Source organism: Brachyhypopomus gauderio, chromosome 7 (genome assembly GCF_052324685.1).
Source record: "Brachyhypopomus gauderio isolate BG-103 chromosome 7, BGAUD_0.2, whole genome shotgun sequence".
In the NCBI taxonomy this organism is placed as follows: Eukaryota; Metazoa; Chordata; class Actinopteri; order Gymnotiformes; family Hypopomidae; genus Brachyhypopomus; species Brachyhypopomus gauderio.
Genome location: NC_135217.1, coordinates 812,815 through 840,029, shown reverse-complemented (window position 1 = coordinate 840,029; position 27,215 = coordinate 812,815). Strand labels below are relative to the sequence as shown.

Sequence of the window (27,215 nt, the reverse complement as noted above, 5' to 3'; positions counted from 1 at the left end):
TACCAGAATGTAAACAGTCTGGCCCCACTTTTCACACAGCATTTCGAGTGAAGTCAGGATCCCTACTCTACTCTTCTTTCTTCTTGTCCTCCTGCTCCTCCTCAGGCTGTGGCACTCGTCTGCAGTGGCTGGCGTGGACCCACGTAGCTCGTCCTGTCACCTTCACAGCCGTCTGCGTCACCAGGAGGACTTGGAAGGACTCTCTCCACCTCGGGTTGTTCCACCTCGCTCTCCTGAAGTCCTTTATCACCACCCACTTTCCGGGCTGGATGTCGTGCAGCGGGCCAGTGGCTGGATCAGGAAGTGCTTCTCTAACCTGCTTGTGGACAGATTTCAGAGTAGAGGAGAGTTGTACACAGTGATTTAACATCGCATCCTCACAGCCCACAAGGCTATTGGCCTGTGTCTTCACCGGACCCACTCCGGTGTTTGGCGATTTCTCAAACAAGATCTCAAATGGGCTCAGGCCATGCTTTGGTCTTACCTGCATTCTCATTTGCATGAGAACGATAGGGAGGACTTTAGTCCACCCCAGATTAGTTTCTGCACATGCTTTGCTTAGTTTATTTTTCAGGTTGCCATTCTCTCTCTCTACTGCTCCCACGCTTGCTGGATGATAGGCGCAGTGTTGTTTCATGTCAATTCCTAAAAATGTGCCTACCGCTTTCAAGGCCCCACTGATGAAAGGGGTTCCGTTATCGCTAGATATTTTACTTGGAATGCCCCATCTAGGAATGATTTTTTTACCAGGGCCTTGTCTACAGCATCTGAATCCTGTTTTGCTGTGGGGAAAACTTCAACCCACTTTGAGAACATGTCCACAATCACCAGACAATATTTCTTCCCTTCACTTGGCGTGAGCTCCACTAAATGCAAATGATCAAATGGATGCTGACCCATCGACAAAGAAAATGCAATCCGGATTTTCCAGGGGCTCCTCCTTGAGATCCAACCTAGGGGAGCACAACATGTTAGTCACAGCAACACAGTCATGTGGTTCACCATCCTCCTCTGTAGGCAAAAGTTTTAGCTGGGTTAAGAACAGTGCTGGGCATGTCGAGCAACACAGTGTTGTAATTTCAGCCATCGCTAAGTGGACAAGTGTGATGTCTTCTTTTCAAGAAGCAGAAGTGAAACGGAGTTTGGTACTAATAAGGTCAGTGTAGAATAGCCCACAATGTCTCGGGATGCTGCCACCGCCTTCTCTGCTGCGGCCACAGCACGCAGACAAACTGGAAGCCCTGTAGCGACCGGGTCAAGTTTACAAGAGAAATAAATAAACTGGTCTCTGTCGATCCCCATGTCTCTGCAAGAGAACTGAAGTCATACAACCGTTCTTTTCGTCCACTGTCTGTGTGTACGGCCGTTCGTGCTATAACGTGTAATATTGGCGCTGCGGTCGTAGGCTGAGTGCCGTAGATCAGCACAGTGCCAATATTACCCGTTATAGCACGAACCTCGAGTGTATTATTGTGATTATACCACAGTTCAAGTATCGCTGTTTATTGAAAGATTTTGAGTTAAAGAGGACAAGAAAATACGACCTGTTTGGTTAAAAACACTCCGCCAGTTAAAATAGTTCCATTCAATGGCTCGCTGCTAAACTTATACAACACTGGAACAGCCTTACCCAATAAATATTATAGAGGTAAATATACACAAAAACAACTGTTGATTAAGTTGTATTTATTAAAAATAAAGTACAACAATTATTGTCCATCCACTGCTGATTGGAGGTTCGTTCAGGTATCTGTTCAGTCCGGCTCTTAAACCAACGAAGCTGCTGATGCTATATAAGTCTCCCTTCACATTTCTGACGGATCCATAAAAACGTCGTAAAAGCTGATTCGTTTCATTTTTGTTGATAATACTAAAATCGACTGCAATGTCGTTGCTCTTTAACCAGGATGTAAATACATTAACAGTGGCGGACTTAGCAATTTGGAGGCTCAAGGCGAATTTAGCTAGGGGGCCCATCAACATTAATATGCGAGAAATAAGTTCAGGTTCACACTACAAGATTTTAGGATGGTTTTTCAGTCGCTGACTGTTTTTGTAGATCGCCGACAGAAACTGTGGTCGGACGCAAATCGGGGATCATTCGGCGCTCGCTCAGTCGTGTAGTGTGAACTGCTGAAAGACGCTCGCCGAGTGGCCGCCAACTCATCGCAGACGACCGCCAGATATCTAGCATGTTTAATATCTAGCATGTTTCATATCTAGCCCAGTCGGCGACTGTGAGTCAACAGCAGCGTCTAGCTTCATACAACTTTACTACAAGAATGTGTTTAAGTTATTGTGACAGCACTGGAGAAATAGTGCGATTGACTATATCTATGTTCACTGCAACGGAGAGATGAAATAACTCTGGCAATTTGGGACTATGGGGTGGTTAAACGGTAAAAAAATAATAATAATAACGAAAATGTGGAGTACATGTACGTTGTTTTTATTTTCTTCGTGGTGTTGCTGGTTCTCGCGAGTGTTTCATTTTCGTGTTCTCGTGTTTTTGGACTGCAGCCAGATGAGTCGGCGATTCCCCAGTCGTTTAATTCGTGAGCCCACGTCACCGATCAGTCATGTAGTGTGAAAGCCACAACAACTGAAAAACTTGCGATTACAGCACAATCAGTCGTGTAGTGCGAACGGCACAAAAACCTGATGACTGAAAAGTCGTGTAGTGTGAACCTGGCTTTAGCTAGACAAGGGGGCCCTACAGTGGGAGGGGCCCAAGGCAATTGCCTAGCAACGCCTCTATGCAAAGACCGCCTCTGTACATTAATAGCCCAGCACATTTGTTTTACGGTATTAACTTCGTTTCTCTGCATTTCCAGCCCATCCAAATCATTGTTTGTAAGCGTGACAAACCTTGGCTCATTGGAGGAATCAGGCTGGTCACTTATAGCTTCATCCTCCAGTTTCAGATCGAAACAAATGCTTTCGAAGCCAATAGATTTAACGAACTCCCTGTAATTCATTTTGATAATGTTGCTGCTTGTTTGTAGTTGCGCTGTTTGGCCTGTAAATGCTGCTGCGTTGCTAGGTTACCTGTATGTGGCGGAGTAATACATGGAGAGCTTCGGTTACAGTGCTATAACGTGTAATATTGGCACTCCTAGATCGCCTCTCAGCCAATCACATTGTAGGGTCGGAACTAACTGTGGTATAATAATAATTATTAATTATTTGGCCAAGTTTAATATTATGAGTTCAGTTGGTTGGGCTGCACACAGTTCTAGTTCTATGTGCTAAGCTTCCCTGTCCCGCCATGTGGTGGACAACGTATAACCTCTTCATATACTGTATTGCCTCTTCAAAACTTAGGTAATGCTTCATCAAATGTAATGTTTATAGTGAATGATTTATCAGTTGTGTTTTTATTGATTTTCATCAGTTGTGATGGTGTTTGTTATTTGTTATTAGTTTTATGACAAGCGAAATGAATGAAAAATAAAATAATGAAACTTGAATGAATGCTTTTTGTGTTGTTGCTTCAAAAGCACTTGGTCTTACTTAAATATAATATAGTTTTGAGTATTTTGTGTTTGCTAGGCAAATGTAAGGCACTGTTTCGTTGTTCACTTGTTGATCGAGTAGGCCTAGGGGTTTTGATATGACGCTAAGAAAAAAAAAGGTTTTACTTTTACTTTTAATACTTAAGTATTTTTGAAGGCAGATACTTTTGTACTTTTACTCAAGTAAAAAATTGAGGTGAATACTTTTACTTTTACTTGAGTAATATTCAATGCAAGGTAACTGTACTTTTACTCAAGTACATAATTGCTGTACTTCGTCCACCACTGTTTTTCACATATCGCTTCAAACACAGGCCTAATGCCTTCAGTGGCCTCAGGGTTCAGCGAGTACTGAGCCTGTTTGGGCCTGAAATCAGACTTGGACGTAATCCCTCCCGGGGTGCAGCTTTTGACAAGGCCAGCATCATATTTCCCTGATGCCCATACCACAGGGGGGCACCTCAGCTAGTCTTGGGTGAACGCTCCCCGAGTCAGGCGTCTGGTCTGATGGGGATTGAGGGAAACTGGCCTTGGCGCTATCATTTTCAAGTCCTCCTGCTGCCAGCCTACCTTACCCCAGTCAAGGCTCAGGTGAGCCATCAGCAGTCTTCTCAACTCGGCGGTGTTAGGTCTAAATTCTTGACCCAACTGGTGGACCTGCCTGGTGAACTTCTCCGCGCCCACGTCTCTAGGGTTTTCCATCTGTTGCATGACCTCTTTGATGTCTGACTTAGTCCACGAGCGGTGGACTAACATGAGTCCGTCGTGGCCTGCCACCTCCACCATTGGCATCTGGTGGACCTCTCGTCTCTCCTTCTGTTTTTTCTTTCTGATGAGGACTGTTTTGCGAAACTTTTTTGGCGAAGCGTCCAGGTCGGGATCAGCCTGCAACTTCAAGCACTGAGATGGTTGAGATGGACCTGCCTGCCTGATTCTCTTACCTGCTTCTTCCTGCCACATTCCAACTGCCTTCCAGTTAGCCCAAAACCTGCATCTACCTTTCCTGTCTACTTGTTTCTCCCCTTCTATGGAATCAGATTTGTGCCAAAATTATCAAGCAAAACTTCTTAAATAGCAAACAAAATCAAGAACTCACGAGAGAAATAATGTTACTGAAGTGATAAAAATGTCAGCTCAAAAGCAAAACTCATTATCAAAAGTGTAAATGAACACTGGTTTACAGTATTGCGGAAATAAATTGTTTTGCAAATAATATGTGCCCTTGCTTGCGGTTCTCTTTGCTTGTTTCTCACTGACCAGACGTTTGCTCTCGTTGTCACGTTTGCGTTTGCGCTGCCTGACTTTTTGTTTGCAATTCTGACACAAAGATCTCGCGTGGGCGGGGTTTTCTAGGGGTGCGTTCTCATTGGCTAATGGGAAACTCGGTGACCCAGAAGAAGTTGTTTAGCACAGCAGGCGCGAAAATTCCTGTACGGACATTTGAGGACATTTGAACTCACAAAACAACTTTATTAGTGTGTAAGTATTGGTCTGTTTTCATTGTATCTGCTGTACCAGACATATTGTTTTGTTAAGTTTGAATTATATATAAGATATATAGAGAGGTGTTCGCTTTAAAATAATGAACTAACTAGAAATCTATCATTGCTAGCTAGCTAATTATCATCTATCTATCTATCTATCTATCTATCTATCTATCTATCTATCTATCTATCTATATATATATATATATATATATATATATATATATATATATCCACCGTGATTGCTAGTGTATCTATAATGATTCCTTGCTTGCTTACTAGTTAGCTATTAATCATGATTTCTAGCTAGCTAGCGCACTGTTATTGACCAAGTGAACAAGTGAACAGACACGCTCGCACACAGACGTGTCATCTCTGGGTAGATATGCAAATTCATGCAATGACAGTTTTTGTTCTTCTCTCTGTAGAGCAGTTGTGACCTCTGAGGAGAGCCTGAGCCAAGATGCAGTCCCAGGTAGGTCAATTATGGTCTGTTTTAAAGGATTATGATAAATCCATTACATCTGTTTTGGCATACAATGAGAAACTTGGCTTATGTTTGGTTTATGTATTTCTACATACTACTTATACACGTACTTTTAGATCATTTTTAGAAAATAGCACAATCCGTGAGCTAGTCTTTTTAGAGTCATGTAATGAAATGTGTTTGTATAGACACACATGTTTCTCTGTGCTGATTTGGTAACATCTGTGCCTGCAGGATCAAGTATGTAATGAAATCTTGCAAAGGATCCAAACAAGATTCAGCTTGATTCTCAGAAATGAAACACTAGATCTGGATTACCTTGTGAACGTTGCTCAGCAAGAGCTTTCCTTGGCAACAATGGCATCACACGTCCTAAATATTCCACTGGAACTTATTACCAGTCTACAGGAGTTGATTAACACCCTTAGCTTTCATGATCAGTCTGCTAATGAAGCATCAGTTAGTGTGTCAGACATTGTTACTGCCTCTATAGGGAAGGTGGGACGGCCACGTCTGGAAATCGGCTGTGATGATCTTGGGAGTCTCCTTTCCAGTGCACTACCTTTAGAGAGTTTAGGCAAGTTGTATGGTGTTTCACGAAGAACACTTCACAGGCGGATGAAAGAACATGGCCTCTCTGTTCGTGGATGCTATTCCAAAATATCCGATGATGAACTTGATCTTGTTGTAAGGTCAATAAAATCAAGAATGCCTCATGCTGGTTATAGACTGGTCAAAGGCGAGCTGTTAGCTAGAGGCCATCGTGTGCAGTGGGATAGGGTGAAGGCTACTATGCATCGGGTGGATGGAGCCGGAATTTTAGCCAGGATGATACAACTTGGATTTGTAGCTCGTAGAAGCTACTGTGTTCTATGGAATCAGATTTGTGCCAAAATTATCAAGCAAAACTTCTTAAATAGCAAACAAAATCAAGAACTCACGAGAGAAATAATGTTACTGAAGTGATAAAAATGTCAGCTCAAAAGCAAAACTCATTATCAAAAGTGTAAATGAACACTGGTTTACAGTATTGCGGAAATAAATTGTTTTGCAAATAATATGTGCCCTTGCTTGCGGTTCTCTTTGCTTGTTTCTCACTGACCAGACGTTTGCTCTCGTTGTCACGTTTGCGTTTGCGCTGCCTGACTTTTTGTTTGCAATTCTGACACAAAGATCTCGCGTGGGCGGGGTTTTCTAGGGGTGCGTTCTCATTGGCTAATGGGAAACTCGGTGACCCAGAAGAAGTTGTTTAGCACAGCAGGCGCGAAAATTCCTGTACGGACATTTGAGGACATTTGAACTCACAAAACAACTTTATTAGTGTGTAAGTATTGGTCTGTTTTCATTGTATCTGCTGTACCAGACATATTGTTTTGTTAAGTTTGAATTATATATAAGATATATAGAGAGGTGTTCGCTTTAAAATAATGAACTAACTAGAAATCTATCATTGCTAGCTAGCTAATTATCATCTATCTATCTATCTATCTATCTATCTATCTATCTATCTATCTATCTATCTATCTATATATATATATATATATATATATATATATATATCCACCGTGATTGCTAGTGTATCTATAACGATTCCTTGCTTGCTTACTAGTTAGCTATTAATCATGATTTCTAGCTAGCTAGCGCACTGTTATTGACCAAGTGAACAAGTGAACAGACACGCTCGCACACAGACGTGTCATCTCTGGGTAGATATGCAAATTCATGCAATGACAGTTTTTGTTCTTCTCTCTGTAGAGCAGTTGTGACCTCTGAGGAGAGCCTGAGCCAAGATGCAGTCCCAGGTAGGTCAATTATGGTCTGTTTTAAAGGATTATGATAAATCCATTACATCTGTTTTGGCATACAATGAGAAACTTGGCTTATGTTTGGCTTATGTATTTCTACATACTACTTATACACGTACTTTTAGATCATTTTTAGAAAATAGCACAATCCGTGAGCTAGTCTTTTTAGAGTCATGTAATGAAATGTGTTTGTATAGACACACATGTTTCTCTGTGCTGATTTGGTAACATCTGTGCCTGCAGGATCAAGTATGTAATGAAATCTTGCAAAGGATCCAAACAAGATTCAGCTTGATTCTCAGAAATGAAACACTAGATCTGGATTACCTTGTGAACGTTGCTCAGCAAGAGCTTTCCTTGGCAACAATGGCATCACACGTCCTAAATATTCCACTGGAACTTATTACCAGTCTACAGGAGTTGATTAACACCCTTAGCTTTCATGATCAGTCTGCTAATGAAGCATCAGTTAGTGTGTCAGACATTGTTACTGCCTCTATAGGGAAGGTGGGACGGCCACGTCTGGAAATCGGCTGTGATGATCTTGGGAGTCTCCTTTCCAGTGCACTACCTTTAGAGAGTTTAGGCAAGTTGTATGGTGTTTCACGAAGAACACTTCACAGGCGGATGAAAGAACATGGCCTCTCTGTTCGTGGATGCTATTCCAAAATATCCGATGATGAACTTGATCTTGTTGTAAGGTCAATAAAATCAAGAATGCCTCATGCTGGTTATAGACTGGTCAAAGGCGAGCTGTTAGCTAGAGGCCATCGTGTGCAGTGGGATAGGGTGAAGGCTACTATGCATCGGGTGGATGGAGCCGGAATTTTAGCCAGGATGATACAACTTGGATTTGTAGCTCGTAGAAGCTACTGTGTTCCTGCTCCCTTGTCTTTGGTTCATGTAGACACTAACCACAAATTAATCAGGTAAGTGTCACCCTCCCAAAATCCCCCCTCCCCCACCCCCTTCCCAACATACACTCAGTTTACGTGGTTTTACATCTTAATTAAAAGTCGTTTTGTCCCTTTAGATTTAATATTGTGATATTTGGTGGGATTGACGGTTTCTCAAGAAGGGTAAGTTTCATCATGACAAAATAAATTTTTTATGAACATGCGACAGTGGTGAGATTTAATGATATACAATTCCCCCAATACTTTACATAGATACTATATCTTAATGCTGCTGCCAACAACAAAGCCTCAACAGCATTCTCTTTCTTTTTGGATGGCGTCCGCAAATATGGATGGCCCTCACGGTAGGAATTACTGCAAATTATTCTTTGTTCTGCTGTTGTGAAAAATGAGCATAGTCCATAAAAGCCTTTAGCATTTTTAACATATTTAGAAATATCAGTGGTGTGCTATGAATAAAGTTGGTACACATTATTTTAGAGTGCGTGGTGACCAGGGAGTAGAAAATGTGGACATTGCCCGATGCATGTTCTCCGTAAGAGGAACTGGACGTAGTAGCTTCATTGCTGGCAAAAGTGTCCACAACCAAAGGTACAAGACTCCACTCCCAGTTAGAGCAGAACCAAATATAAGCAGTGTCCTTCAAATGTTATAGGCTGTATTTGTTAATGTATTTACTTAATTCTTGTATTCCTGCATTTAGGATAGAAAGGCTGTGGTGTGATGTGTGGTCAGCTGTCACCTGTAACTACTACGATGTACTGCATACAATGGAAGAAGAGCGGTTGGTTGACTGCACAGATGAAATGCACCTCTTTTGTGTGCATTATGTGTTTCTTCCACGATTGAAGTCTGACCTGGAGTGCTTCCTGAGTAGCTGGAACAGGCATCCCATCAGAACAGAAGGAAACCTCTCTCCAGAGCAGCTGTGGCACATTGGGAACCTCCAAACACCTGTGGCTGAGCCAGATGTAGAGGTACACTTGAAGCATTGTATGCACTTTATATTTTGCCCTTTAACAAGTTGTGACTAAAATCTTCCCCAGCAGTTCTTTTTATGATTTAAGGCATTGCCAACATCAGTCATATATTTGACAATGACTCGGTTTGTCCAGCTATCATGTGGAGTATGCCAGGAGCTAGGATTGACCTGACTACAACTGCAAGCTAATAGAAAAGAATGGTTGAAAGTATCCAAAAATATCATTAGGTTTATCTGTCTGAGCAGTGGATATTGATCTAACTTACACATACTCTCTTTCAGTCAGTGGAGCATCTTTTCCCAGACTACTGCACTGATGCTGACCCAGAGGATGGAGTGATTGTGTTAGAGATCCCTTGCCCCCTGCCAGACCAGAAACTATCTATCCTTCAGCGATTAATAAATCCAGTGACATCAGCTATGTCTCATAAGGAGCTCTATATTCAGACTCTTGATGTTGTGCAAATGTTGTTATAAAAAACAGATAGGAGTAAATATGAGAGAATGCCAGTACTTTTTGTATTATTCATTTTATTGGATTTTTTGTAACAGTTTGACAGGAGTATTCTACATTAATTTGGAACAGGCATAGTAAATGTATTAAACACTGCACAATAAAATGATCAATAGCGCAGTATGTTGTAAGAAAATATTTTATTACTATGAAACCAACATTTAGTAATGACCATTTAATAACCATTTAGAGAGGTTAACAGGCTTTTTAGATTCTATAAAAGCCTGCACCACATTTGATTGCTGTTGCTATGTTTTCTTTAAATTCATAGTATTGCACAAAGTGTGCAGTAGGAAATGTGATTGTGTGCGTACATGCACTAACAAGTGGATAACAAATTGTGTGGCTTGGCATCCGTTCTATGCAAGTGTGATCAAAGTGCACTACAATCTTAAAGTTCTCTCTTTCTGAAAGTAGTAGGTGCCTGTGTGACTGCCCAGTTAGCCACTGCAGCACTTGTGGTACAGAAAGTGGATCTTCATCTTCAGTGGTTCCATCTAGACAAATTAAAAACGAGAATGTCAGATTAGCTGAGCAGAAATACGAATCCTGGATCACCCCAGCCAGGAATGCAATACGAATATAATAATTCTTTAAAGACATTGTAATTAAATGGATCAAATGATGTACAGGGGAATATCATACATACAACAGATTGTATATGGTTTTGAACATGTTTAATTACAGCAAAACATGATGAATGTATTTTAAATTGTAATTGAAAAGAGTTTATGCAAATGCAAACTACATTAATTCAGTGGTCTTTTTCAGTGCAGAAAAAATGAGCATGAACTGTGAACAAAGCAGCACAGTAAAATAAATAAATATGTCCATGTATTGTCTCACACTGTAAAGCTTTTATACAAATGATTGTATAAGCCATTGACAATGATGTTTTTATCTTATAATTTTAGTTTATGGTGTAACCAACACTTACCCTCAAGCTCTTGCAGGAAATCCTGGAAGTTGTTTAGGATTTGTGCCTCTTTTACATGCTTCTGTGTCCCGCTTTCGCTCATTGTTGGGGCCAAATGTGACACAATGTAGTACGAGTCCACCTGAAAAACACATCAAAGTAAGGGAAGACAACTCTATGACTCAAAACTTTTACATGTCACACTCATTTTATTCCTTTAACACATAAAATTATTTATACAATATTAAAAGCTATAAAGTTTAAAGGCAGAGGAACAGGAGATCATGGTAGCTTACCTTGTCATCATCACCAGCCACAAAGAGCTCACGGCAAATCTCTCTGTTCCTTTCCATCACCCCTATAAGGCCGTAAAGCTGTAGTCCTTCACGAAGTTGCCTAAGCATGACTGTTCATCTTGCAGCTGAGTGCAGGAGAATTGCTCTTCAATGAGGAAAATAAATAAAAAGACAATGAAATGTACAGAGTCCCATTAAATGTAACATTCTAGCATTACACTTACCATTTTTTCAACATTTTCAAATATCAGACTTTCATTCCATGGCTCGTATACTATGGAATTTATCAACTTGCTACATTTAGAAAATGTACACTAAATAAATTTGATGCTAAAAGGAAGTTGTGAGTTCACCATTTTTGTTTGGGGAATACGAATGTGCTCACAAAATTAACCAATCAAATACACTTCACAATATCTTGTTTGCAAAGCCGACATTTTGGTTTGATTGTAACACTACAGCAGAGGTCATAAGATCACCAGTATTCCCCTGGAAGACTCTACCCACACTATAAAAATAACTGAGCACTGACACAGGTTATATTACATTGTAATATGTATAACATTGTATATTACAATACAAACCTTGTTATTTTCTGTCTGTTGTCCTCATCAATAGGTCCTGTGTAGCCACAGTTGAGAATTTGTTCTGTGCAAGATGTGCAAAAATGTCATGACACTGTGCTCAAGTACAAAAATGTTATGAATACAAATTATTGCATTTAAGTGATCACACCGACAGCCAGGCTATGCAATTAATCCATAATATCACTGAGACCATCATTTTGGGAATGTTGCCTTTGATAACATACCATCTTGATTAAGGATGAAAACTCCAGGTCATTTATGTCATCTTTGGTAATGTTATCTAGGTTTCCAGTCAAAAGGAAATTGTAGCACCATTCCTGTAAAAACTTTGGTGCTGGGCCACCCTGCGCAAGACTTGCAGCAAATAATTCTCCAGCAACTCTGGAATGACAGCAAGTAAAGGTTTGAGTAAAAACCATGCATCTTACTTGCACTTGTGTATGTAGAATTATGCAGCTAAAATAAATAAATAAAAAAATAAAAATTAATATAAGAAATGCACCGAAACAGGCCACTGTCAAGGTCATTTAAAGAGTATTTCGGCATTTTTCCCTTGCCATCTTCTCCCTCAAACAGCCGAGTCTTTATGCCAGAAATCATTTCTAGGGAGAAGGCAGAATTAAACCATATCCAGTAGCAAGAAATACCTTCAACACTCAAAAGGGGCAGGGGCTGAAATAATATTTTTCAGTAATTTTAAGTTTCATCTGTGAGCTTTGAAAAATGTAATGATCCTGACCTGTTAGAAATTCTTTCCGCAAAGCACCAGTGTCAACACCAGGTTCTCCTATGAATGTAACTTTTAAGGGGTTGACCGGTGAGCTGTGTTTCTGCCGCTGCCACAGTGTTAGTCCACGTTGCAAGAGATTTATTCTAGACACACAGATGCAGAACTCTTTGCACGTGTCAACCTGAGCAGCCAGCCATTGCAGTACATCCTCCTTACTGTAAAAAATATAATTCGCATTATTTTAAGTGAGAATAAATACATCCAGAAATTATCAGACACCATATTTTGGGGTCTCAAGAATACTTGCACTTGAATGACATTGTAGTCCAGGGCTAAGGATTTTTAAACATTATTTGAAGTGGACTAACCCCAACTTAAGGGGTTTGAAGTGGACTAACTACGACTAACCACGAAAATGTCCTTAGCCCTGGACTGGAATGTTAAGGACGAGCTAGTTCAGACTTTATGGGATAATGTGACGGTCGGTGCTGTGGGAAGGACGAGGCACGAGACCACTCCGGCAGGCACTGATGTAAACGTATTTATTCACACAAAGCGCGGATAGCGCACAAAAAACACACACAACGTGCAGACTCAAACAACGACGAGCATAAGACACTGCGCGAACGCACATTAAATACAGACCACGTAAACCCCACGTGATGACGAGACGAGCCACAGGTGAGACGGATGATCACAAGACATAACCGCACCCACGGAGATCCACAGACGCAGACGAGTAGACACAGACAACGTAAACACACACCCAAAATGGAGGGGCCGGGGACCTCAACATGACAGATAAACCCTAGAAATCATAGTCATCGAATTACCTAATGTGTGAACATCAAACATAAGAGTTTTACGTACCATGAAAATTCCTCATTTTCTGGTTGCTTTAATTCGGCAGGGTTGCCTTCCAGACAGGATACTGGTCTGCAGAACAATAAATATATGACTGTTAACATTAACAGAAAGGTAGACAAAACAGTGCAAGTCAATACATCTTTTAAATTAATCAAACATCTATTTTAATTTGTACAAGTTAATGAAATAACAGGTTAACTAAGACATTGCCAAGCATTGGTGGATTATTTATACATTTAATTATACATTTTTATTAATTTTGCATGTAAGGTATGTGTGATATTGCTGATTGAGCCCTAGGGATTTTTTGACCAATTGGTTCAGACCATTTTCATTTTTGTGGATACTAAACAAAATGTAAAACTATATTAATTAGAGATCCTTCCTGTCAAGATAAAGTGTGAAGCATAGGACTCTAAAAATAATCTCAAATGTACACCTAACAATTCAGGGTATCCTGCTACGATGTAGTTATTTATCCTTAATCCATCTGCAGTCCAACACATATCACACAAACATCACACAACAGTAGTTATCCCTAATAGTAATATCACTATTGGTTGAGGAGAACAAGCAGGCAACGTGTGAGCATATGTCTTATGCCAGGTTGTCCTGGCTGAAATGATACCTGTCCAAGTTACTCATCCAGTCCCCACAGACACTTGCATGTAGTTCCAACTCTACTGTTGGATATTCCTTCTGGCATATAGGACACTTCCCTTCTGATGGCTATAACAAAAAGACAGAATAAATTACAGAATATTGAAAACATCCTGAACAATAAGGTTTTTGACCCCATATAAGAAGCAACTTACTTTATTCTCAGAAGAGAATACTTCAGTTACCTAAACAAACAGGTTTGTGAAAGTTACTTGTTACCCATGTTTCTAGAAAACACTTACTACAGTGACAACACAAGTACAAAGTACAAAGAGGTAAGTTTTTTTTTTTACCTCTGGTTCAGAATCTGAAAGTGTGTCAGATTCCTGGGCTTTACATTGGTTCACATGGAGGGCAAGGAGCTGCAAAGGCATACTTTTAAAGCAATTCTTGCATTCAGCCTTTGGCATGAGTGAAAACTCCTGGGCATCGTAGGGAAGAGGTGTTAGATCAAATTCTTCCTGTAAAGGAACAATGTAAAGAATGGTTTTCCCCGAGCCAGAAGCACTTCTGATTGTACTTCCGGTGTATCCCTCTGATTCAGGGGATACTACAGATAGATGACGTCTTCCGTTTCCACCTGTTGAAAAATTAAATGAGGTATTAGAAATATTTCTAACTATAAACAATAACTCCATCACAACATACATACATAATTTTAATTATATATTTTATACCAGCTGCTTTGTACAGAAGCCATCCTCCAGTGCTTGTTTTCATCTTTGGATATGTACTTTTAAACAAGCTGGAGACCTAAGATATAGATTATGAGCCTCAACAGTTCATTTAATGACAATTTTTGTGACAAAGACATGTTAGATAATTAAAGAAAGATCACCTCTAAATGTGTCATGTCCTTGGGCATACAAAGCGTTCTTTTCCCCAGACCAGCTTGCATATGCTGCAAGTCCTGAACTGGTGTGGGTGTTGAGTCACAGTTTTTGTGAAGAAGAAAAACTGTGAAATTAAATGGGTTCCATTGTTTGGCTACCTTTGCTGGTGTATTAAATCTTACTGACGTTCGCTTTGATCCCCGCCTAAAAAATCCAGGAAAACACCTGCAACGAATGTTTAACATTTAGCAAACCTTACTGTACTGTATGTTCCAATAAATTAAATAATTATTAAAAATGCATTTCTATTTGCATTTACAATGCACAAAGTGCAGTCACTAATGTGTTATACATACTATTATTCAAAAGTATTTCAAATGTTAAACCTGGACATTTCTTGATCCATGCTCGGACGCTGCCCTGAACTCTGTGCCTGACTGTTATCTGTGCTGGCATTGCCCAGTGACTGGCTCAAAATTGAAAGTATGTTCTGTACAGATGCTGTGGCAACCTCAGTAACGGGGGTAGAGCCTTGCTGGAGAGTCAAGATGGATCAGTTTAATAGCAACTGCATTTTATATGCCAACATCTGTTGATATTGGACAAATCACAGCTTCTAAACTGTACAAATTCACCAATACACTTAAAACCAATATGTACTTTCAGATAAGTAGCTACCACAACAATTTGTTGTATTTTAGCTGCAGCTGCAGGTGATATTGATGCAACAGGTATGAGGCTGTCCTAAGATTTTACATTTTTTCCTGTCTTTAATGCACCCACTTCATCTTAGAAATGTTTGGATAATGACCTCATTATTTGCTGTAGGTGTTTTGGGAGCAAAAGGGGCACTAAAATATGCAGAAAATTGTGTCTCCAGGAAAAGGATTGAGAGACACTGGTCTAAGAAGAGGTATCAAAACATTTTTACCAGGGCCTGACTGATACTAGACTGGACTAAACAACCTCGCAAACTACACCATATAAAAATCATAATATCGTCCTTAAATCGGCTCATAGATGCAAACTGGAGCCATTTTTGACATCGTTATACATAAGCCAATCCTTTAAAACAGACCATAATTGACCTACCTGGGACTGCATCTTGGCTCAGGCTCTCCTCAGAGGTCACAACTGCTCTACAGAGAGAAGAACAAAAACTGTCATTGCATGAATTTGCATATCTACCCAGAGATGACACGTCTGTGTGCGAGCGTGTCTGTTCACTTGTTCACTTGGTCAATAACAGTGCGCTAGCTAGCTAGAAATCATGATTAATAGCTAACTAGTAAGCAAGCAAGGAATCGTTATAGATACACTAGCAATCACGGTGGATATATATATATATATATATATATATATATATATATATATATATAGATAGATAGATAGATAGATAGATAGATAGATAGATAGATAGATAGATAGATGATAATTAGCTAGCTAGCAATGATAGATTTCTAGTTAGTTCATTATTTTAAAGCGAACACCTCTCTATATATCTTATATATAATTCAAACTTAACAAAACAATATGTCTGGTACAGCAGATACAATGAAAACAGACCAATACTTACACACTAATAAAGTTGTTTTGTGAGTTCAAATGTCCTCAAATGTCCGTACAGGAATTTTCGCGCCTGCTGTGCTAAACAACTTCTTCTGGGTCACCGAGTTTCCCATTAGCCAATGAGAACGCACCCCTAGAAAACCCCGCCCACGCGAGATCTTTGTGTCAGAATTGCAAACAAAAAGTCAGGCAGCGCAAACGCAAACGTGACAACGAGAGCAAACGTCTGGTCAGTGAGAAACAAGCAAAGAGAACCGCAAGCAAGGGCACATATTATTTGCAAAACAATTTATTTCCGCAATACTGTAAACCAGTGTTCATTTACACTTTTGATAATGAGTTTTGCTTTTGAGCTGACATTTTTATCACTTCAGTAACATTATTTCTCTCGTGAGTTCTTGATTTTGTTTGCTATTTAAGAAGTTTTGCTTGATAATTTTGGCACAAATCTGATTCCATACCCTTCAGCCAGTCTCTCCCTTAGCATTCTTAATTGCTCTATGCTAAATGACCCCTTGGCTGGAAAACCAAAATTTGAAACCCATTTTGAAAATTGTTCAACACTTTCTGAGCCTTAATTTGTTATCATAAAATTAACATTGGGTGTTGTGTATTTCATTGCATTACCCTCAGGCTTCCCCTTATTTTGTTTCATGTTTCTGTTCCCCATTTTTACTGTTCTTACCGAGAGACCTTGTATAATTTAGGATTACATTTTTGGCTGTTCTTGTGCTGCACTCGCCACGGACTACTATGTTGGGTGCCTACTTCGCCACGTACCGGTACGATTTTCCCTGAGCAAATAATGACCCTCGTGTAGTTATTCCCTTACGCTAGTAATGGTCGTCACCATGAGCGCTCAGCCAGCCTCATTGCAACTGAGATTTTAAGATACTATCCTGTCTTAGTATCGGCGGCCGTACTCTCTTCCTTATTTTGATCCACCAACTGGATTTTCATTATGGCGTCTGAGTGACCTGCTAGTCGCTAGTCACCAACAAGACAAACACGATTAAACAATCCACCTTAGTACAGAAAATACTAATGTAGGGGTTTTAGTTATGAGAGTTATGAGGAGTTTAGTTATGAGGAACTAACCTGCCTGCTTGCCTACAACCAAGGACAGAAAACAGGTTCAGAAGAAGGATTGACGTGCATAAAACTTATAAAATATCTGACTCCAAATTATACTTAGTAAGAATTTAAAAGAACTCACTTCTCAAATAGATCAGTGCAGGTTATACAATATAACAATTGTTTTATGGAAGAACACCAGATCCTGCATCCCCCACAGGAACACATCCGACCACTCCTACACTTACTATCTCTCTCTCTCTCTCTCTCTCTCTCTCTCTCTCTCTCTCTCTCTCAGATTTTATGAGTTTGAACCTGTAGGAGATCAAGATGGCATCTGCGAGTATCAGTAAGTCACTTCCAGAGTTCATCGGTCCAGAACATCATTTCACTTACATTATAGTTTGTCTCAGTCGATTTGGTTCATTTCTCAGATCAGAATTGAAATTCTCAAAACTGTTCATTCAATCTCCACATCTCCTTGTCTGTTGAATTGTCTTACCCTCCAAAACATTTAGTCTTTAGTTCATCGCCTAGGTCATTACATGCAAAAGTGCTGAACATATTGTCATAATCTCTAAGGCATCATTTTACTTTTTTTTTTTTTTGTTGTTACATTTTGGTAATTTTACCCTAACTTGATTAAATTATTCGCAGGTGAACATTCAGTTACAGTAAGAAAGGGAATTTGTGAAGGTTTAGATCAACCAATGGTCGCAACCATAGGTCAGAGGTGCGTCTCATGAACCTTTACTGTAATAGGCAAACATGTATGGACGCTAAACATTGCAATATCACAAAGTCTCATAATGGAAACATGAGGCCATGTACAGGGTGAACATCCAAGAAGAGGCGTAAGACTGTGTGGTGTAATGCTGAGGGGACAAAACGGTGAAATAAGGGCAACAATTGTGGACCATGTTTTACATGTAAGTCATTGTTACGTCCAGCTCCGCCCTCCGCCCCAGTCCCGCGTTTGTCTACCCTAGCCCCACCTTGTTTTCCCGTTTCCTAGGTTTCCCTTTTGTCTGTCACGCCCCTGTTGTACTCTACTCACCTGTTTTGTGTTATTCCTTAGTGTTTCCACGTATATATTCCCCGTCGTTTCCTTTGTTCCCTGTCGGTCATTGTCCTGGGTGTTACAGTGTTTCGTGTCTTCCTTGAGGTCTACTCTCTCCGTGTCTTTTGCCTCTGGGCTTTCTTGTTGTCTGTTGTTAGTGTGTTCACTGTATTCCCTTCCCCGCGCTTATTGTGTTATTATATTTTGTGTTCACGTAACATTGCTTGGCTCTTATGTTCTGTTTCCCTCGCTGTCCATCGTAGCCTGCTCCCTTGTGTATTCTCCTTGTGCTCATGTAGTTTTGGTTAGCCTTTACATTCAATCCCCTTACTGTGTTTAGTAGCCTGCTCCCTTGTATGGATTTCTTTCGTGTTCTGATGCCTGTATTCATGTGTTGTTCTTGTTGTACGATTTACCCTTCCCTCCGTGTTTGTTCAGTTCTTGTAGGTTTACCTTGTCCTTCGTTATGTTTAGAGTAGTGGTCTATTGTAACGTTACGTGTTTGTGAAAGGTTTCGTACTGCTTTGTGTCCATATTACTGCTCATATTGTCTTGTGTGTTTCTCGTGATATTATTAAAGCCTGTTCGTTATTTTCATACGAGTCAGTAGACAGGGAACACAAAATGAAAGACACGAAACCGAAAGCACAACACACAGAACTAAACATCAGGACTGGAAAAAAGGAGATATACACATAGAACCGTAAATGACAGACAAAAACCCAGATACTAACGTAATAACTAAGGAACAGTTATTTCCTTAACTGAGAGGAAAATAGAGGCGTAGGGAGAACTACAGGAATGAACAAACTAGACCGGGTAGAAGGGGAAACGAGAAGAGATAACGAACCGACACAGAGACAGAGCAAGAAAAACTGAAACAGATACGGAGCACGGACGAGAACATAAACTAGAATATGATAGACATAAGACAGAGCAGGGCAAGGCGAGGCAAGGCAAGGGAGTACTCACAACACAATGACCGTCAACGAGGGATAAAACAGAGGGGATTAAATACACTAAACAGGGAAGTGAAACGAGACGCAGGAAACACTGAGGACAAGGGTGTGACGGACAGAAAGGAAACCAAGGAAACGGGAAAACAAGGCGGGGCTAGGGCAGACAACACGGGACTGGGAAGCCAGGTTATAATTGTTAATAAAAACTGATATTGAAAAAACATTTTCGTTAACTGAAATAAATAATAATGGTAATTAAAAGAAAAAAACAATAACTAACTGTAACTATAGTTTAGTTTAGAAAATTTACTAAAATGTTCTGAAATTATAGATAGGATTCGTGTTTGTCAATTTATATATGTCTTATGGACTGATATGAAATCAATTTTTTTCACTAGTTTTATATTAGCTGGCAGAAGCGTACGGCACCTCATGGTCCGTCATGTCATTTCTTGTTTAGTGCTCCTGCTCGCCATGCTACCCTGCAAAATTACGACAACAAAAGTTGGGAGAAAATGGCGATTTCTGTATGGGATTTTTTTATATGACTACGAGAAAGACTACATGTCTTGTAGTGGAAACAGGTGATAAAATATATGGAGTAGTTTTCAAGAGGAAAAACCCCACGAATCTCGAGGCTCACACAATAGGGTTAACTGCCAGTACCTTGATAAGCAAGCCTCAGAGTGGCTCTGTCGAAAGAGAAGCACCATCCCGGCTAGGTAGCACCGGGAAGGAGAACCATAATGGACCATTTTCACCAGTGATCAAATAGCTGCTGGTTAGGTAATATGCAGGAAAACCGCAAGCGGGTGGATGTGTAGTGGTGCTTCGGCACCTCTACACGTGCTGCAATCACACTGCATTGTTGTTGACGTCATCACGCTGTTTTGTCGTCCCACGTTAGTGATGGGCTTTAAATTCAGGGCGCCGACACTGTCAGATGCACGTTCTGGCTGTCCTACGCTGTTCTGCCCGGCCATCAGCATTTGTTTGGCTGCTGTTCGCCTGCGAGCGATCTCGGTTGAGGCCACGTTTGGGATCCTTGTTTTGCCTACGTTCTCCTGAGGTCCTTTTCATATTGTGTTCAGGGAGTTTTACCCGGTGATCAGCATTCTGCAGTGGCTCCTCTGGGTTTTAATTGCTGTCACACACTTTTAATCCTTGCAGTGGTTTACCTAGTTCACTGTCTGCGGGTTTGGATCCACATTCATGATTGTTGCCTCAGACAGGGTATTCTGGCTGGTGTATAATAATACTGGACTTTGGGGCTGCCGGGTGCTTCATCCTCTTTACCGGGCCTACCATCAGTTTCGCCGTGTCGGGCTTTGCTCCGGCTGCTGTTCTGTTCTGCTGTAACTCTGTTCCGCTGTTCTGTTCTGCTATTCTGCTTTCATTGTGTTTTATTATAGTGCACTCTCACGTTGTGCTTGCTCTGCCAAACGGCGGTACTATAGTGAACGAGGCCGCGTGCCGTACTAGCATACGGAGGTTCTGTTTTCACACCTCAGCAAGAGGAGGCTGTATGTGCTCAGGTTGTTTTGAATGTGTAAGTAATGAGTAAGTTTCTAATTTTGCAGTTTTTCCAGTCACCTCTCTGTCTTTTCTGAATTTCAATCAAATTTGTTTTGTCAACAAATTGCAGTGCGAACAATACAGTCAAACAATATTGCTGTACAAATTTGATTCCGGTCCAGTGTGCGATGGCACACAGACTAGATATTCTGATGGCACTGATAAATTGATTGACCTAAATATTTGCTTTTGAGGCAAAAACAGAATTTTGAGTGAAGTATACTGTATGCTTTTGCGGGAATTTCATTGAGTTTTCTGTTTGCACTAACTGTTTTTGTCATGTTGAGGTCCCCGACCCCTCCGTTTGGGCGTGTGTTTACGTTGTCTGCGTCTGCTTGTCTGTGTCAGCGGATCTCCGTGGGTGCGGTTACGTCTTGTGCTGATTCGTCTCACCTGTGGCTCATCTCGTCCATCACGTGGGGTTTATGTGGTTTGTCTATTTAATGTGCGTTCACGCAGTGTCCTGTGCTCGTCGTTGTCTGAGTCTACACATTTCCGTGTATGTTTGTTTTTTTATCTATAGGCTATTAATGTTATTAAAAGTGACGTCTGCTGCCACATAGGACTCGTGTCTCGTCCTTCACACCGCACTCACTGTCACAGTTTTGAGAAATACACTTGATGCCAATGTAAACCATGATTTGAGAAATGTACCAAATTGACTGAGAAAAACTGTAATGTACTGGGAGGTTACAGTATCAAATACTTTCTGTGTTTATTATGTGTGTGAGGGAGTGTTGTATCCAACATGAATTTAAACTCAGAGAGAAATCACAGAATCAGTGTAGTAAGCTTAATCAGGAAACACAGGAGATCAAAATCATTTGTGTGTGTTTGTTTTCCAACAGATGAGTTTAAACTAATTTGCCACCGTAAAGAGTATCAGTATGGCTATGCTGTCACTCTCTCCTGTCACCTGTCTCCTGAAACCAGTGCTGTTGCCATGGAGATCAGGTGGTTTAAGGGGACAGACTGTGTTTGTCTCTATAAGAATGGACAGGTGACAGAGGGGAGGGGCTACGAGGACAGAGTGAGTCTGTTCACAGAGGAGCTGCAGAGAGGAAACGTCTCCTTACAGCTGAGAGACTGCAGAGAGTCTGACATAGGACATTACCTGTGTCAGGTGACCAGTGGAGACACAACACAGGAGCTCACAGTAGACGTAGGTGAGTATTCCAGAGCTCCACTCTACATAATCTCTACATCACCATCAGTCTCATCTCAGAATAAATGAGGTTCAGTGACCCAGCACACACAGCTGGATGTGAACTATGACCCAGCACAACACAGCTGGATGTGAACTATGACCCAGCACAACACAGCTGGATGTGAACTATGACCCAGCACAACACAGCTGGATGTGAACTATGACCCAGCACAACACAGCTGGATGTGAACTATGACCCAGCACAACACAGCTGGATGTGAACTATGACCCAGCACAACACAGCTGGATGTGAACTATGAGCAGAACAACATAAATGTTTTACATTTTACTACACATTCTGAAAAAGACCTAAGACACACTGACTGAAATCAAACTGGTGTGACACTATTATAAGCATTTACATAAAACTGGTATGAGTCTATTCTAAACATTTCCATGTAAACAGTGTGGTAGAAGAATCCACTTCAGGTGAGGTGATTGTGAAGCCGAGACTCTCTGAATCAGCTTCAGCTTTACACAGAGTCTTTACACACAGCTGCATACAAAGCAGATGTGGACTGATGAAAAGACTTTTGATGACCTCAGACATTAATGGAGACTGAAGAGCTGAATGTTTCTGGAGATCCACAATAGCAGCAGATCTCCTCCAACAGAAAGAGAAACCAGGACTGCAGCTCCTTTTACACAGTTGCTGCACAGTAGTTTAAAATGACTTGGTGTGGGGGCCCATCTCCACTCTTCCATCACACTGCTGGACATCATGAAGAGAAGAATCCAGTGGGCCTCCTTCTCCACACCATACTGGAGTTAAACAGAGAGCAGGTGTGAACGCCAGGACTTAAACTGGTTTATAACAGCTCACTTATAATGGAGAAAGGGGCTGAGCTTCTGGTGCTTCTGGTGCTTCCCTAATCAAATGTTTGACTTGTAAAGCAGTTGCAGACACACAGTGTAGCTAATGCAGCCCTAATTGAGGATTCATGCACTGGGCATCTATGACCGGCCAAAATCTAAACTAATCTAGACTAATCTAAGATATCAGGAGCAGTTCTGATAACAGATTTATAGAACTGCTGAACCCATAGAGCTGTTAATCTGGGTACACTCATGTGCAGTCGACTTTGAGAACAGCTGTTTTGTAACTGTGTGTTGCTTTATCTGTTACATTATTAATAGAGGACCATAATACTGGTTAATAAGTTTGAAGATTGTATATGTAATACATGAATTTAGAATATAACCACTTCTATGTGTTTAGGATGCTGTAGGTGTTTAATTGTGTAACTGAACATCTTCATGGAGCTGAAAGCAGAGGGTGACAGTGTAGCAGTGAAGGATGAAACATTACAGCCCACATGAGTAGAGTCAGTATGGAGATCAGGAAGAGAGGAAGAGGGGGAGATGTTGTGTTAAAGTATTTATTGTGCTGTTTCATCTAACATTGTGTCTCCTTCTCTTGTTTTACACAGATTCTTTAACTTTGGTAAGGAAACAAACATTTTATTCAAATACTTATTACATATGTAAATGTTTAATCCAGTTATTCTGATAATCTTACTGACGGGCTTTTGACTTCCATCTGTCAGCTTCTCTCCCATAATGCACCTGTACACTTTTGCATTGCTGAAACAGTGTAGTTTACCATGGCAACCAGAGCACACAATAGTCTAAATCTGTAGAGATTGTTGCTGGAAGCAATGTCAGTGTTAGACTGAATAATGTGTTATTTGAATGGGTAATGTGTTATTTGAATGGATAATGTGTTTTTTGAATGGAAAATGTGTTAATTTGTTATTGATGACTTGTGTCATCAGTGAATCATCATTACTGGAGTCTCACACAGTCTAGTACATGTCACGCTTCTCTGCTGAAAAAGTAACACAAATCATACACAAACACACACTAATACACTCTCAGTCACACACTCCAAACAAAACAGTTTTCTGATGGGAGTGATATCACTGTTCACTACCATAATTTTCTGATGTCATGTGTAAAAGGACCCAGGATACGTTTGAAGTTGTTCAGAGTAGTACAATAACTATTGGTTGAGGCTGTCTTCTACAGTGATTATGGTGATATTACAGTGGCGACGAAGGTACTAAGTAGAAGAATCCACAACACTGAAATGCGTTTTCAAACTTTCATTAGTAAAACTATGCCGGTGTACGTGTTTTCGCGGCAAATAAACAAAGGAAAAGCCAGCACGGCGAACCTGATTCTGATTACATGCTTGCATTGAAGAAATTACCAAGCACCTGTGAGTTCAGACCGTTTCTGAGTGATGCACTGAGCGATCAGTTTGTCTGTGGTCTCTCAGGGGAAAAGTATCACAAGAGACTGTTGTCAGAAAAAGACTTAACTTTCAAAAAAGCTTGTGACATTGCTCTGGCATTGGAATTGGAAAAGCCAAAGGAAACAGTACACAAAGTCTCCAACACTGAAAATGAAAAGCGACCATACAAAAAAGGTAAAAGTTCATGGAAACTCAACAGGATGTTTCAAGAGGTGGACAATGTACTGAGAGGAAACAGCATTGCTGTCGATGTGGCAAAGACAATCATCAGCCAAATGACTATTACTACTGCTCTGAAACCTCTCACAAATGCGGAAAAATGGGACACTTAAAAAGAATGTGTAAATGCAAACAAAAAAGGGACAAAACACATGGTCACAGACACAAGAACACAGGATCACTCTGCTGATTGTGATGATGTACGACTGGACTTGTTCACAGTCTACACTGCATAAGGTAGTACGGATGGTATTTTTGTGAAGGTGGATTTGTCTGGGATACCAGTGAACATGCAAGTGGATATAGGAGCTTATGTGTCACCAGAATTGCTATATGCAGGACAACTGCAGAATTGCCCTTTGAAACGTAAAGTGTCCTGTCCTGTATGCTTTAAGGGAAGCAGTTGATAAAGAGCTTGAACGACTACAGAAAAACAGAATTATCTCACCTGTAAAAAGGAGTGAATGGGCAGCACCCTTGGTAGTCGTACCAAAACGAGATAAAGAAGTGAGATTGTGCGAAGATTACAAAGTGACGGTGAATAGATGCATACTTCCAGAGGAGTATCCCCACCCTAATGTAGAAGATCTATTCACTACACTGGCTAGTTTTTAGTAAACTACACTTGTCCTTTGACTACCAACAGCTAACACTTGATCCTGAGTCGGAGCAGTATCTGACTATCAGCACTCACAAGGGCCTGTTTAGGTACCATCGTCTGGCTTATGGAGTTTCCACGACTCCCACTGTGTTTCAACACACAATGGACCAGATACTGCATGGCATGGAGAAGGTTGTGTGCTTCTTAGATGATATTCTAGTGTCAGCACCTACCAAAGAAAAACTCCTGGAAATACTAGATGAAGTGATGGACAGACTGGAAAAGCACGGAATAAAGAGTAAACAAACAAGACTCAGTGGAGTACCTAGGGTACAAAATTGACACAAAAGGTCTTCATCCAACGGGTAACAAAATGAAAGCCATAGTAAACACACCAGCGCCACAGAACGTGAGTTAAGGTCATTTTTGGGATTGCTAAACAACTATGGGAAGTTTGTGGCAAATCAATCCACACTATTACTATTTAGTAATCAGTCTCATAAAATTACCTACGAAATGGCGGAAGTTTAGACAGTGTCAAATTAACCCAATTTGATATAAATTTAATTTAAGGTCCCCAGTACTTGTGGTCAACTCCCATAGCCCAATTTGTTTGATTAACAAACTATAAATCCAATAACAAAATTCTGGACCATTTTTGTCTTATTTACAAATGCTTGCACACAGCATGTCAAAAATGAAAACCTAAGGTTCAAACCCTTAAATTTTTTAAATGCATTTTTTGCACATATAGATCAATGAAATAAAATGAAGTACAGTAATGTACCCGGTCAGAGAGGAGCAAATATAACAATTTGTTCTGCAATCTCAAGTGCTGGTTTGGTCCTTCACAAAAGCCAGATTGGTCCCTAACAGTGACCTCCTTCTTTTGTTTTTGAATGAACTCTACCAACAACTGGTTCCAGATGTAGAAAAGGAATAGGTGGGAGGAAACACGAGGACATTTATGATGGGATAATGTAGCATTCTGTCATTCTCATGTCATCACGAACTGGGTTACAGACCATCCAAGAGTGATGTTCCTTTTCCTCCCACCCTACTCACCTTTCCTCAACCCCACTAAGGAACTTTTTTCAGTCTGGAGCTGGAAGGTGTATGATCATCGGCCCCATGATCAAATGTCCCTCCTGGTTGCAGTGGATCCTGGCTGCAGAGACATTTCAGCTGAAAACTGCCAGGTGCATGGCAAGGGCTAATATCGAATGTGATGTGACAGCTGTTAAAAGAGACAGTCTAGTCTGCCCCATTACATACGTGTTACATACGTTACATACGTGCTAGCGAGCTGTCCGACAAAATGGAGCTAGAAACCGCTTTCTTTCTGTTTTTATTGTTTATTTTTACTGAAGAACTAGGCATTATCCGTTGACGCAGGCCATTTTAATGTTACTAATGTGAACACATGACAAAAATTCTTATCTTTCAGAATACAAAGATGTGAATATCTTTCAGAATACAAAGATACAATGATATATGGATGTGTGTGTTGGTGGTTTTTTTGTAGATTATTCTGATTTGTTTTATTAAAAAAATTATCTACATTTAAAAACGAATTCTTCGGCCCGTACACTAGACTCCGCCATGTTGCCTGTTTATTGTTCATAGAGCAATGAATCCTGGGATATTGTGGGACGCGAAGAATACTCAGATGCATCCTTTGTTTTCGGGGTTTTCAAGGCTACATTCGTCGGCCGCATAAGAAGGAGTCCACGAATTGGGACAGCCTTCGGCGCGGCGCAGCGCAGTGACGTAACAGGCCTACAAATACGCACTTTGTGGGCTGCAGCCCATGAATTGAGATGCACCCACGGTCTCTGCTTTAGACACACCCTTTCTTCTGTCAAAGCAAGCGTGTTCAATGTGTTGCCAGTGGTACTGCCACCTGCTGTTTTAGCATGGTACTTACAACAGTATGTTGCCAAAAATGCACAGATAAAAAAAATGTCCAAATGAAGCAGATTACAGTAAAACTGACTAAGATGTTTCTGTAAAATGTTTCAGTAAAATATTACATGTAATTCTGTCACGTAGGGCTACGCCCCCCTCTCCCCGCTGTTACTCCAATGTCTGTTCCTCGTGT

At 40.6% G+C, this 27,215-nt stretch overlaps 3 protein-coding genes across 9 annotated transcripts in view; 2 read left to right on the top strand and 1 right to left on the bottom strand.

The window, feature by feature from the left end:
* Window positions 1-27,215, top strand: part of LOC143518338 (uncharacterized) — an 81,366-nt gene that overhangs the window by 39,183 nt on the left and 14,968 nt on the right. Inside the window, exons 3-5 of the mRNA XM_077010774.1 lie at window positions 17,535-17,585; window positions 21,679-21,996; window positions 23,468-23,481. Of these exons, the coding sequence (XP_076866889.1) occupies window positions 17,567-17,585; window positions 21,679-21,996; window positions 23,468-23,481 (351 nt within the window). The 5' untranslated portion in view covers window positions 17,535-17,566. The remainder of the gene's footprint in view (window positions 1-17,534; window positions 17,586-21,678; window positions 21,997-23,467; window positions 23,482-27,215) is intronic.
* On the top strand, window positions 6,354-10,215 carry LOC143518404 (uncharacterized). 3 transcript variants are annotated; one of them, XM_077010878.1, is made up of 8 exons: window positions 6,354-6,810; window positions 7,247-7,288; window positions 7,535-8,220; window positions 8,325-8,370; window positions 8,461-8,552; window positions 8,689-8,799; window positions 8,912-9,185; window positions 9,473-10,215. In XM_077010878.1, exons 2-8 carry the CDS (start codon window positions 7,277-7,279, stop codon window positions 9,665-9,667), a joined length of 1,416 nt encoding a protein of 471 aa, XP_076866993.1. In that variant the 5' UTR covers window positions 6,354-6,810; window positions 7,247-7,276; the 3' UTR covers window positions 9,668-10,215. The 3 variants fall into 3 exon arrangements, with proteins under 3 accessions (XP_076866993.1, XP_076866991.1, XP_076866994.1); XM_077010876.1 differs by having other exon boundaries at window positions 6,355-6,810; window positions 7,242-7,288; XM_077010879.1 differs by having other exon boundaries at window positions 6,356-6,810; window positions 7,242-7,288; window positions 9,324-9,529.
* On the bottom strand, window positions 11,609-16,612 carry LOC143518401 (uncharacterized). Of its 5 annotated transcripts, none has more exons than XM_077010869.1 (12): window positions 16,170-16,611; window positions 15,686-15,732; window positions 14,980-15,128; window positions 14,599-14,818; window positions 14,438-14,513; window positions 14,054-14,340; window positions 13,916-13,945; window positions 13,729-13,829; window positions 13,104-13,169; window positions 12,243-12,448; window positions 12,006-12,105; window positions 11,610-11,884 (listed from the first exon to the last, which is right to left on the bottom strand). In XM_077010869.1, the coding sequence occupies exons 2-12, from the start codon at window positions 15,695-15,697 to the stop codon at window positions 11,671-11,673; spliced, it is 1,461 nt and encodes a 486-aa protein (XP_076866984.1). In that variant the 5' UTR covers window positions 15,698-15,732; window positions 16,170-16,611; the 3' UTR covers window positions 11,610-11,670. The 5 variants fall into 5 exon arrangements, with proteins under 5 accessions (XP_076866986.1, XP_076866984.1, XP_076866985.1 ...); XM_077010870.1 differs by having other exon boundaries at window positions 15,686-15,727; XM_077010871.1 differs by lacking the exon at window positions 13,916-13,945 and having other exon boundaries at window positions 11,609-11,884; window positions 16,170-16,612.